Source organism: Chaetomium globosum, genomic scaffold (genome assembly GCF_000143365.1).
Source record: "Chaetomium globosum CBS 148.51 scaffold_4 genomic scaffold, whole genome shotgun sequence".
In the NCBI taxonomy this organism is placed as follows: domain Eukaryota; kingdom Fungi; phylum Ascomycota; class Sordariomycetes; order Sordariales; family Chaetomiaceae; genus Chaetomium; species Chaetomium globosum.
The window spans coordinates 2,645,536-2,658,136 of record NT_165979.1 but is presented as its reverse complement, the minus strand read 5'-3'; the positions used below and the strand labels follow the sequence as shown (position 1 = coordinate 2,658,136).

Sequence of the window (12,601 nt, the reverse complement as noted above, 5' to 3'; positions counted from 1 at the left end):
TCCGGCTCGGGCAAGGTCCTGAGAAAGGGTCCTGAGGGGACCCGCGGCTGGTGGCAGACAAACTGCGTCACGAAACGACGCGGATGCGCCGAAATGACAGGACGCAAGACGGCATAGAACGAGAGCCGAGCCGCGTCCTTCGTGGGTCCAGATTTCCACCAGCGTTCGAGGCCCAGCGAGAAGAGCCAACCTTATTGATGAATACATTTCCATAGCGGGGTCGCCAGGATTACGGAGCGGCCGGACCAAAAAACCTAAACCCCCTTCCGTTCGTGACGAACGCTTGGTGGGTGCTGCTCGGTGCCCTGCCGCGCGGAATTGGGGCGCTGGAAACAGTGGAGAGGCGGCTCGGAAAGCTTCCACAAGCAACAAACGCCGTGGCGACCTCTCCCAGATCACGCAGGCGCTGTCCAAAATGGGACATCAACACCGTTCGGGTAGATTAACGCGCAGTCATGTGCCCTCGACGACAGCTGAGCTCGCCACTGGTCTCTCTATACCGCCGCTCTTTTCTCCCCAGCCCCCGCAGCAGCAAGAGAGGCGAGAGAGGCGAACAACCTGGAAGCAGCCTAGAACAGGTTCTTGCCTGGCCCCGGCCTTGATTGCCTCGAACCCGTCATCTGGTACGATCCAAGTGAAGTCTATCGGAAAGGGTACTGATAGGTGACCATCTCTGGGAACGTCGCATGCACCTACCATATGAGTTGGCAACGGAGCGGGCTGGAGTGCTGCCCGCCCCGCCCCATTAGGCGCGCCACATCCGTTTTCGTCGACCGCCATGCCGCCAGTTTGCCCAATCTTGCCCAGGTCCCAAAAGGAGTGCTCGAGCCTTCAGCATGCTTAACGGTAGAGACGGTGAAGCTGGGAACACCAGACCCACACCACCACCACCCCGGACTCTTACCCCTGTCTGCCCTGATCGGAGGGGCCAGCGGGCAGATCCCTGGGCGCTGGCCGTTGAGGAGAGCCGGATGCCAATCAGACGACGAACACGAAACCATCTCCCCACAATCGGCTGGCCGTCCCTCGTTCCAGCTCTCTCCAACGCGCGCTCCACTATTCTCCAATTCTTCTCCTTACGCCCCTGGCCAAAACTCCAACACAGAAACAGTGGTGCGCGATGTCCTTGCGCGGCGCATCCCCTCTCATCTCGCTATCTTTACTTGACTCCCAACATTTCAGGGACAGGGCAGAGCGAGGTGACAACATCTGCCAGCCGTGCTGGGCCTACGTCAGGAGGAGGAGCTTTTGCTCGGAGACGATGCCGAATGCTGCAGCCACCGCTCTCTCGTCTGGTCCCCAATCGCCTCGGCAGCCGATACTTCACTGCAACATCATCAGGATATTCGGCTAGTACTTCGATTGCTTTCCGCAGTACGACCAAGTACAACGTCGCCGCCCCACGTGCGGTATGGCGGGGACATCCCTGGCTGACGTGCAGCCAGAGAGCCAGGAACGTCTTGTGGTACGAAGTACCTCTGAGCGCTCCCCCCCTCCATCCTTCATGCACCCCGGCCCTGCGCTGAAACCTCAGGGCAAGGAGGCCGCTCACTGGCTGGCCGATGACCGCTCATGCTCCCCAGACTGCTGCGTTTTTTTTTTTTCTCCAAACGAGCCGCCCTCTCCGCGTCAAGCTGCCATTCGGGACGCCGGCTGGGCGTGACCTCAACTGAAGCTGATATTAATATGTGAGCTCAGGTACCAGCGGCTCGATCATGCCTGATTGGCCATGCGCCCCAGTGAGTTCGTGAGTGAGCGAGCAGCCTTGTCCCCTGTCAATCACAGGTACCTGATGGTTTTCAATGCCAGTTCACCAATACGGACGGCATTGACCATCATACGCGAGCTTAGCAGGACGCTGGACATTACCTCACACACTCTATCTCAACCTTACTCGGGCAAGTTATACCGGGTCCCATACCAGCGTAGATTGCGTTGGCAATGGAACGGTCCCAGTCCCGCTCAAGCGCCCACTCCGCTAGTTAGTTGCTACGCTGGGAGACGAGGGGGGTGGAAGCAGTCCCGCAACGGACTTTTTCTCCACAGAATGGCGGCCTGGGCAGCCGACCATCTTTTCCAAATCTCGCTCTCCCCACACTTCCCGGGAGCCCCATCCCCAACTCCTAGCTGCATCCATCAATGTAGATATATAAGTCTGCATCTGCTCCCCACGTTCTCGCCTCGCCCCGTCATTGCCCGTGCCTATCTTTATCATCGTGGCTGCCGACGAGAGGTCTAATCCCAGTCCATTGTCACCATCGTCCATGTACAACAAGCTTCTGTAAAATCAACTACCTCATCACGACTCTTACGACCCGGTGTCACTCCTCGGGCCGGTCCCTAGCATTCCGGAGATACCCTTGATTCCCTTCACCTCAGATTCTTCCACCATGGCACCAACCATCCCAGTGCCCACACAGGGCGGCATGTTCCACACCTTCCAAGGCGTCACACCACGCAAAGCATCAACAGATTCCCAAGACAGCACCAAGACCAGCGGATCGGGGACCGCTAAGAGGATAACCACACCACACGCCTGTGCCGAGTGCAAGAGACGCAAGATGTAAGTTGGACCTTGGTCCTTTGGACCCGAATCGGCAGACCTAACAAGAGGTCTCTTTACATTCGTTTGACGGCCAGCAACCCTGCGGCCAATGTCTCTCCAGTAGGGCACCCAAGATGTGCTTTTATGACAAGCACCGGCAGCGGGTGATTCCCTCACGCAAGACCCTCGAAGCCCTCTCACAGTCACTCGAAGAATGCCGCTCCATCCTGAAGCGGTTGTATCCCAACCAGGAGGTCCAGGCTTTGCTGCCCCTATCACGACAGGAGCTGCTTAACCTCCTGGACCGGCCCGTAATAGACACCTCGGTCGGCGGTCTCCCATCACCGCCCATCAACACCTCGCCCATCTCGGACATCGGCTCGCCAATGATGACCAAGTCGGAAAACATCCTGGAGCAGCTTCCGTCGAGAGACACCGAATGGGACGAGGAACGGAGGGGGAGAGACCCAATCCCCGCCGAGGCTGACGACATCAACGCTCTCTCGCTCTCCGTGGACCGGCAAGCATCCTACCTCGGCGCCTCCTCCATCAAGGCTGCCTTGATGGTCATGCTCAAGGTGCAGCCCAGCTTGAGGAACACCCTCGCCGCGCCTCTGAGCGGCGTCGAGATGTCACACAACTTCCCCGCCGTGAGGCAAAAGTCTTCGGCCGCGCCAAAAGACCCTCAGCGGATTCCGTGGTCCTGGAAGGGCCAAACCTTGATCGACGCCTACTTCAAGCGCATCCACGTCTTCGTCCCCATGCTTGACGAAAGCGCCTTCCGGGCCGACTATCTTGAAGGACAGCGAACCGACGCTCCCTGGCTGGCACTACTCAACATGGTGTTTGCCATGGGAAGCATCGCTGCCATGAAATCCGATGACTACAACCACATCAACTACTACAACCGCGCCATGGAGCACTTGCCCATGGACGCCTTTGGCAGCAGCCACATCGAGATGGTTCAAGCCCTCGCCCTCATCGGCGGCTACTACCTACACTACATTAACCGCCCTAACATGGCTAACGCCGTCCTCGGCGCCGCCATTCGCATGGCCAGCGCTCTCGGCCTGCACCGCGAGTCTCTCGCCCAGTCCAGCAGCGACATCATCGCGGCCGAGACTCGCCGGCGCACTTGGTGGTCTCTCTTCTGCCTCGACACGTGGGCGACCACTACCATGGGTCGCCCCTCCTTCGGCCGCTGGGGACCGGCCATCAACATCCGGCCGCCCGAGTTTGGCATCAACGCCAACCGTGACTCGTCGCAGCACGCCGGCATCCTACCGCTGATCGAGAACATCAAGTTCTGCAAGATCGCGACCCAGATTCAAGATATGCTCGCCATCACACCGCTCCTCAACACCGAAGACCGCTGCAACCTCGACTCGCAGCTCGTCGCCTGGTACACGTCACTGCCCTGGCTGCTGCGCACCACAGACCCCTGCGCGGAGCCGCTCTACATGGCCCGCTGCATCATGAAGTGGCGCTACCAGAACCTACGCATGCTGCTGCACCGACCGGTGCTGCTCTCGCTCGCCTCGTCGGGCTTGAACCCGCACACACAGGCTTGCGACGCCGACCTGGCCGCCATCGAGACGTGCCGCGACCTCGCCGCGCAGACTATCGATGATATCGCGCGCGAGTGGGCGCGGAACCAGATGAGCGGCTGGAACGCGGTCTGGTTTCTGTACCAAGCCGCCATGGTGCCGCTCGTCAGCGTCTTCTGGCAGTGGGGGTCGCCGCGCGTGCCCGAGTGGCTCAAGCAGATCGAGGCCGTCCTGGACCTGCTCGAGGTCATGGAGGAGTGGTCGCTAGCCGCTCGCCGATCGCGCGAGGTCGTCTGGCGTATGTACGAGGCTGCCCGCCAGCTCGTCGCCCAGCAGCGCGCCAGCGCCAGCCCTTCCATCCAGGTGCTCACGGGCGGCGGCGCCGCTGGCGCTGAAGGTATGCTGATGGCCAGCCCGGGCTCCGCCGAAGCTGCCGGTATGCACATGAGCCCCATCGGCCTCGAGCCCGTCGATGGCCTTGGCCTCATGGGCCTCCTCGATCAGGGCGGCCTGTGGGGAGACCTCGACGGCATGTACTGGGGCAGCCAGCACAGCCATTCCGGGAGCATGAGCCTGGGTAGCCCCGTCGACGAGTCGGCCATGGCCGCCGCCGCCGCTCACGAGTTTGCCGCTGCCGCGGCTTACCACCCGGGTGCGCCTACTACTGCCGGCCCGCACGAGGGCATGGTGCACGCCGTTGACTACGGCGGCCTCATGGGCCATCACGCACACCCCCATCACGGAGGCCACCACCATCACCAGGCGGCCGCAATGGAGTTTGGATACGTCCAATAATCTATCTACCCATCTTTTTTCTTCTTTACTCTCAACCTCCTCACCTTTACACCACTCCCCTCCCCTCCTTCTTGCCCCCTTCATCTCTCCTTCTCCTGCCGGCGTTGTCAGTCTTGGCAGGGAGGCCTTTTCGGCCCGGGGCGGACGGCAGAAAGGGGGTGTGGGTGGGAGTCTGTGGCTTGTTCCCCCAGGAAAATGTGGGGTACAGGGGTTGGGAGTCTTTTTTTGGGTGGTGGTGTGGTGTGTGTGGGTGAGGGAGGGGGTGTGTTTGATGCACTGCACCCCCCCCCCCCCTCTCTCATGGGCGTCTTTTTCTCTCTTTTTCCCTTTCTCAAATTGTTCATGACGACGGGAAATGTGTCTTGATGTGTGTGGATGACGGATATACCAGGAACGTTGCTGTTTTTATGACCCCATGTGTACATGCGATTCGCTACTCAAATTGGGAAGGGTGGGCGGCGGCATGGGAAAATCACGGACTGTACAAAGTACTCTCAGGAAGAGGGGGGGGGAACGGATGGCAAGGCAGGGCAAGGCATGGTGCACTGGGATGGGGAGTCGGTTTACAAGCCTATACTTCTTCTGTCTATACTTAGCTTTCAAATTCACATTTGGCTGCCTCACAGCTTTTCACCTGCTCCTACTCTTCCTTCTGCTCTTGATCCTTGTGATGCGCTGCAAAATTCGGGGAAATGGCCCGACTTAGATTGGGCAGGGCAAAATGGCGCGCGGCCCTTGGTTGAATACCCGGAATGAGAGGGCAGCGAGAAGATAATGAGTGAGGGTATAGCAGATGGCTTGTCACCCTCCCTCGGCTCACCGCCCGAGTTCACTGGTCGTGCTTCTGAAAAGTACATAGCCATTGACTATACCCAACCTCTCTCCCCGCATTCTGACCTGCAGCATTTGCTTCCTTGCCGGCATCTTTGGTGTTGTGATCGTCTGCTACCCCGGATATTGATGGAAGCCTTCGAAAGGTTCTAGCGTGCTGCCGACGCCCAATGAGAGGCACGTACCGGCTTGGGCAGGTTGGAGCCGGCTTTCCACTCGCGATCGTCTCTGCCGTGGTGACGGACCACGTCGCATGGCATATTTTTTTGCTGCTGGACTTTGCAACGCGGGGGGCGGTGCGGTGGGCAAAAAGCTGAGTGCCCCTCTGATTTCTTGAGATCAGCCGGCGTAGGGCCTCTTTGGGCGCGCTAGCCCGTGGAAAGGCGGGAAAGACCGTGAGGGTCGCTCATGTGAAAATGCGACCTTTCACTTTTCGAAAAAAACCTGGGTGGGCCGCTAATCACTGATGGCAGGATGGATGTCAGGGCCGATGCGCCAGAGCGCCAAGCTGTGCTTGGACCTTGAACTTGACTCTTCGAGGCTGTGATCTGCGAAGCGACTTCCCCATGATTCTTCTCGGGTTGTTCTCAGGTTTTACGAACGAAGAGGGAGGAGAAGATCGGCATTCAGCTGCTGGGGGAGTTTCCCCAGCTCTGCTAAAGTCCCAGGGTGATGCCCGTCGACTAGCGCCGTCACAAAGGGAGGAGACGGGTTTTCGGAATCGGGATTTTGTCCAGGCCAGCCCCGTCATTGAAGCCCGCGCGCGCGAAGTTCCTTCATGGATCATCATCCCTCAATCCGTTCGGCGGCTAGTTCGCAGTGTTCGTGGCCGCGGTAAGCTGCGAGACTCGGAAATTCCGAGGGGAGTCTCCTGATACACGCCGACCATGTCCATCCATCCCTTGCTTTTGCATACCGAGCCCACTTGGGCGACAACACGACACGGCGTCCAAGAGTCCACTCAGGGCCGTGGCATCCGATGAAACTGGGCAAGGCGTTTGGGCGCGCGCGCTTGGCTGTTGAGCAGAGAGAAAAACGGTTTCCTGAAGCGGAGCCGAGAGCCGAAACGGCGGGACATGATTGGGTGGCTGAATGCTTCGGGACTTCGCATCGAAACCGCTTGGCAATCTGGATTTGCGGCCCGTTGCGCGGGGTCGTGTCTGGCCTGGTACCTGTCGGACCAGGGGAGATGCCAGTTCGTTGCACCAAGCTGCCAAGGTACCGAGTACCTTCGGGTGGGGACCATTGGAAGCTGCAAGGCCTGCAAGTGATGTGGATGTTGGAGAGTGCGGGGTATGCACCCCAGCTCTCTGAGACCTGGGACAGAAAATTGAAGATGCGGGGATGAACTCCATCCCAACCGCTGGAGCTTGAGGACTTGGGGCAACCACCTGCCTTTTCAGGTCGACGTGACGACGAAATAACCAGGTGGAATGGAGTATATGCCTCTGGTGATAATGCTTCTTTAACAACGGTGCGTCTCCCGACAACACCCAGCCAGACCGATCCCCAGGATGGACTTCTCTGGTCGGGAAAAGTATCAAGAATGCGGGGTAAGGCAGGTGTGACAAGAGATCGCCAGGTGCTTCTTTTCACTCTCTTTCCCCTTTTCGGCCCCGCCAACCGTCGACAAGAAAGCTTGGCGCCTGGCGGTGTCCAGTGCCGCCAGAGATCTCCACCTCGAACCCACGTTCGGCGTCTTCTCCTTCATTGCCGGTGGTATGTGGGGATTGGCGGGCTCACGGGCGACAGTATGTGCCGTGAAGGATGCGAGGTGGATAATGGCTCGGTCTTCCAACTGATGCAAGTCCTCGGTCACCCGAATGACTTGGCCCTGGCGCAATGTTTGTTGTCCGTCTGCAACTGCCGATGTGCCGAGAGGTCCGGCGACCGCCCCTCGGAGGTCGGTGTTGGGCGGGTCTGGGAGACGGCCACATCGGCCAGACGAGCCCGGGTCGGGATCCGCGCCGAAACCGGACCTAGCTTGTTCGGGAAGAGAAGAGTCCGACAGTGGCCGCAAAATCAACGAGTTTGGTTCCAAGGGCCGTGTCTATTTGTTGGGCTGTCGTAGCATTGTCGTCAGTGAGCCAATGTCGATTCAAGTCTGGTGCCGATTCTTCCTCTCCGAAGTATCGACTTTGTCGTCGCTTGGACCTTTGAAAGTATCCTCTGTCTACCTCCGGCTATTAGAGTTGATGGGCAACAAGCTCAGTTGCTATGTCCCGAGGTTGCACTAGCCAATTGCGCTCTGAGATCGGCTCTGGGACACATCGAAGCATTGTTGACCGATTGTGGAAGTAAAGGGTTGCAGTACCGACTAACGGAGCCAACATCGGGTGGCACTGCATGGTAAGTCAAAGATAGATCGCAAAGAGCCCCAGGATGGCCATTTAACTGAGACCCGATGTTCGTCAAGTTTGGTGTTCCTGAGAAAACTTTTCAGTCGCTGCGCGTCGGATTGGCTGAACTGAGGTTTGGTAACGTGGTTGATGGGCAGGAGAAACCCACTACCACCCACTACCTCCATACCTCAGACAGCTTGGGGCCCGTCCTTCTCAGTGGAATTCGAGACTGCCATCAACGCAACCGGTGTCAGAAACCGTGACCGATGAGGTACATGTACCAGTTCTCAAGAATAAATAGCACCGATGATGGGCAGACGAGCTTGAAGTTGCATGGGGAGGCAATACGGAAACGGCGAGACGATCGTGCCTCCTCAGGAGATGCGAAAAAAAAAAAAAAAAAAAAAAAGAAAGAAAGAAAGAAAGAAAGAAAGAAAGAAAGAAAGAAAGAAAGAAAGAAAGAAAGAAAGAAAGAAAGAAAGAAAGAAAGAAAGGAAAAAGGAGAAGAAGAAAAGAAAGAGGGAGAAAACGAGACAAGAGAGCTGACAAAACTCCTTTCACCGCTATAATCGATGCGTGCTTTGTTATATGTCAGATTCACAGGAAGCAGCACACCTAGTCAGCGGCTTAGGCGCTTGCTATTTCATATTCGGAATTTGAAGGAAGCAATTCAGTTGCATCAAAACAAATGTATCGTATAGTTATGTGTCTACGCTACAGCAAGCTATAGACAGTGGCTGGGTTAGAATATCAAGTCAATTGAAGCGTGGCCAGTGAGACAATTGTAGACAACACCTAAATGTGCATCGTACTCCTAATCTCGTTGTTGTATATCTTAAATGGCAATCTTTGCGCTCCACGTGCTATCATACAAGCCTGATGGCAGATTCTTTATTCTATATTCGTTGATTGAAAAGAAGTTTGTCCTTCCATACCACACTTAAACACGGTGCTCCAGATCCTTATTCATATCCCGTGCTTCAGAAACCATCCCTGAGGCTGCGATCTTTAACGCTGGCGTTACTTCCGGCTTCTAACGTTGAGTACCACCATGGGCGTCGTTTCGGACAGACCTTACATGTTGCCACTCTCGCCGGCTATACCAATGAAGAAGACTACAATGACAAGTACCGGTCGAGATAGAATGATTCGGTTATTATTGAGATGTTCGCTTTGCTGGTGATGTTCGGGATTAAGAGCCTACCTACCTAATAAGTCTGTTTATACGAACATTTTCAATTGATTGCGATGTTATTCAACCAGGAATCATTTAGAGGAGTGGCGGAAACGGATAGATACAGTAAGTATTTGAACGTAGAGGACTGGCCGTGGTGAGGGATATGCTCTCGAGGTAGGCATCAGAATACTTTGGTGAAGGCGAGAGCATAGCGTTGGACCGATTGATGTGAGGCCATTTACAAACAGTGTTGCTAGGGTTCACCGAAATAATTGCCGTGGTAAGGGGTTTTAATGTATAGCATGAACAATGACGTATTATCGACAACAGAGTGTCAGCACAGCTGGTGCCTCCTCGTGTTGGACTGCTAGGCTTACCAGTTTCTTCTTATACTCTGTTCTGTAATATCTTCAATCCTATGTATGTTCCTATAGTATGTTGTGATTCGTGACTGCGGTCAGAGATATGGCATATGTCGGTCCTTGGTCGGCCACATCTATTCTGCATCTAGCACGTATCACTAAGGGTCGGTTGGGTTGGAAGTATATGGTTTTGGTTGTGGGTAAGAAAATGGATAGCTTAACGAACGTATATACAATTCTAGACACATCGTATAGGAAGCAACCTACCGTAAGCTTGGGCCTTTGCTATAAAGAACCTTTCTACATTATGGTCCTCTGATACTGTCGCCGAGGGTTGACCTAAAAAGCAGGTTCCGCATGGTCTGGATCTGAGACCCCGATATACATGCAGCTCCGTTCCAAACTCGAAGTCATGGTGAGGTAAAGCTGCAATGACTGCCTGGGCAACACACAACTCTGTCAACGATTCAAGTTTTGATGGAAGATGTGGTTCCCACTCAATCCCTGTTGCATCCAGCCTTCAGCTCAGCCTTCCGCTCAGCGACCAGTGAGCAGAGCACCTTGTTCTCGGCTGCCGTTGCAAGCAAGTCAAAGGCGCAGCAACGGCCAAAAAGACAGGTCAGTCCGCGCGGCCCGTTCAGGTTGTTCAAAGGTAACTAGAAGGCATGTCAGGGCTGCAGAGTGGCGATAGATTAAAAGTATGCCGTGCATACAGCTAGGCTGACAACCCACAGTTACCTTGCCTAGGTAGCCAACCAATGAACTGACTACCACTGCCCATATGGTTGATGGTTTGTCTCTTAATCTCAACGGTGTTTGATACTATTTTATAACGCTCTGTACGAAGTAGGTACCCCCCCCCCCCCCAGAATGATGACATGATGCCAGTCCATGTCCAATAAATATATCAGCGTTTACGCCGCTACTCTTTTTTTATAATATATATATAAAACAAAAAAAAAAAATTCTTATGCGAGCTCTCGCTTGCTCAAAGATAAGATGATCCCGAGAAGGTTGTGTGACCACTTCGGGCTGTCTGTTTGGGTCTGTTTGGGGGCTGCAAGGAGGCGTCACACCGTGCTCACACGGTACCTAAGGAAGACACTCAAAACTCTTTAAAACTCCACCAAGAACAAGACATCATTACATCATAAATTTCACCCGACCGGGTTTATGCCACCTGTCTTATGATGCTTTGGTGTACTGCTACCGTTTGAGAGACAAGTGAGCCAGCCTGTCGGGCTCGGGTCGCGGCACACGGCAGACAACAAACAGTCGAGAAAGGCGGTGGGCGTTGGCGTTTTTCGGCTGTGGCCATGCAAGGTTCTTTTTTTCTGCTGTCAAAAAGCGTCAAATGGAGGCTCAACAAAACCAATATCTCGGTTAACTAGTTATGGCCCGAGTTGATTAGCTGATCACTGCTGATGCAGGCATTCAAGCGTCGCAAGAGCCGAACTAACTCCACGGGTCGCAGAGCTTGAAAACGGACGCCACCCAATCAGAGACTCGAGACAGCCGAGTTGAGGATTTGCTTAGGGCTGAAAACAGAACGCTTTAAGCGAGTGCGAGTGCGAATGGTCAGAACTGATCCGTGGCGTCTGACCTGCATCCAACAAGCATCACAACGGCCCAACAACAACTCCGAAAGGGGGAGGTGGTATGAGAGGCCGTCTCGCGTGCATGGCCCTGATGGGGAAAGGCATCGCTTATGGTTTTGAAGATGGATTCTGGATGGATCATGGATGGGAATTCCCTCGCTGGATTCGCTTTCTTGACCCAATTGCGCATTAATACCCGCTCTCATTGCTCAGGGGCAGCTGGCATAACAGTCGTAATATGACTGATCGTTCATCATTACCTCACACCTTCGTTTGCTCTGTCCGAGTGCGAGTCAATTCCCATTGACTCGGGTCATCAAGAAGGGAGGTATCGTGGTTCTGCCTATGACCCAATCGTAGTCCTGGTGCTTCGAGGTTTAAAGGGATCGTGAAGAGGGTTCTTATACCTGCCCGTCACCCTCCATCTCGAAAACAGCAAAGAGGGCGCCGATAAATAAGAACCGCCTCACCCCCCCAGATCCATCCTCGCCCATATTCACCACTACCCTATTCCGGACCGAACTTTGGTCTCGCCGCTCCGGCCTCAACCAACATGGAGAAGAACTCCCCGTCACGGGACTCGCCCCTTGAGGCGGCGGACAAACTCGACCACGACGAAAAACAGCCCTCTAACCCGACACAAACACCCATCAACCCACCCGAAGAAACCCCAGCCGGCGCCCTCTCAGACAGCACCACCGACGAAAAGCACCTCGGGCCACAATCCATCCCCCGACTCCGTTTCATCGCCCTATCAACCGGGTAGACGCCCCCACCCAAGCCCACAGACCAGACAGACAGAAACAAACAGACAAACAGACTAACTAACCACCCCCGGCCCCCCCCAACAGCGTCGCGCTCGGCCTCTTCCTTTCCATGCTCGACTCCTCCATCGTCGCCACCTCGCTCTTCACCATCGCCGCCGAGTTCGGCGACGTCGATTCCATCAACTGGGTCGCCCTGGCCTACACGCTGACCTACCTGAGCTGTGCCGTGCTCTTTGCCCGCGTGTCGGACGTCGTCGGCCGCCACGCCGCTTTCGCCGCCGCCTATGTGGTGTTTATTGTTTTCTCGATTGCGTGTGGGTTTGCGAGCGGGATGGGGCAGTTGATTGCGTTTAGGGCGTTGCAGGGTGTGGGGGGGAGTGGTGAGTCTTTTTTTTTTGTATTCTTTTAGCCGTCTGTTTGTTAGATGGTCGGGTGGGGGAGTGAGTGGAAAAGGGGGGATGATATGGGAACTAACTGGAGATACAGGGCTGTATAGCGTGTCGATGATCATTCTGCCCGAAGTGACACCAGACCGGGCAAAAAAGCACATCGCCGCGGTGGTGGGGTGCGTGCTGGCGACGTCGGGGGTGCTCCTCACGGTTTTGGGTGGTGTCCTGACCCAGTACACAAGCTGGCG

The 12,601-nt window shown here is 55.6% G+C and overlaps 3 protein-coding genes across 3 annotated transcripts; all 3 read left to right on the top strand.

Moving 5' to 3' along the window:
* Nucleotides 1-2,390: 2,390 nt before the first annotated feature.
* Nucleotides 2,391-4,887, top strand: CHGG_04595 (uncharacterized protein; the record flags this gene model as incomplete). Its single annotated transcript, XM_001223808.1, has 2 exons — nucleotides 2,391-2,563; nucleotides 2,667-4,887. 2 exons carry the CDS (start codon nucleotides 2,391-2,393, stop codon nucleotides 4,885-4,887), a joined length of 2,394 nt encoding a protein of 797 aa, XP_001223809.1.
* Nucleotides 4,888-7,264: 2,377 nt separating this feature from the next.
* CHGG_04594 (uncharacterized protein) lies at nucleotides 7,265-7,955 on the top strand (the record flags this gene model as incomplete). The annotated part of the gene is made up of 2 exons (XM_001223807.1): nucleotides 7,265-7,469; nucleotides 7,600-7,955. The coding sequence occupies 2 exons, from the start codon at nucleotides 7,265-7,267 to the stop codon at nucleotides 7,953-7,955; spliced, it is 561 nt and encodes a 186-aa protein (XP_001223808.1).
* A 3,795-nt stretch (nucleotides 7,956-11,750) lies between these two features.
* CHGG_04593 (uncharacterized protein) lies at nucleotides 11,751-12,471 on the top strand (the record flags this gene model as incomplete). Its single annotated transcript, XM_001223806.1, has 3 exons — nucleotides 11,751-11,959; nucleotides 12,049-12,344; nucleotides 12,461-12,471. 3 exons carry the CDS (start codon nucleotides 11,751-11,753, stop codon nucleotides 12,469-12,471), a joined length of 516 nt encoding a protein of 171 aa, XP_001223807.1.
* Nucleotides 12,472-12,601: the final 130 nt, after the last annotated feature.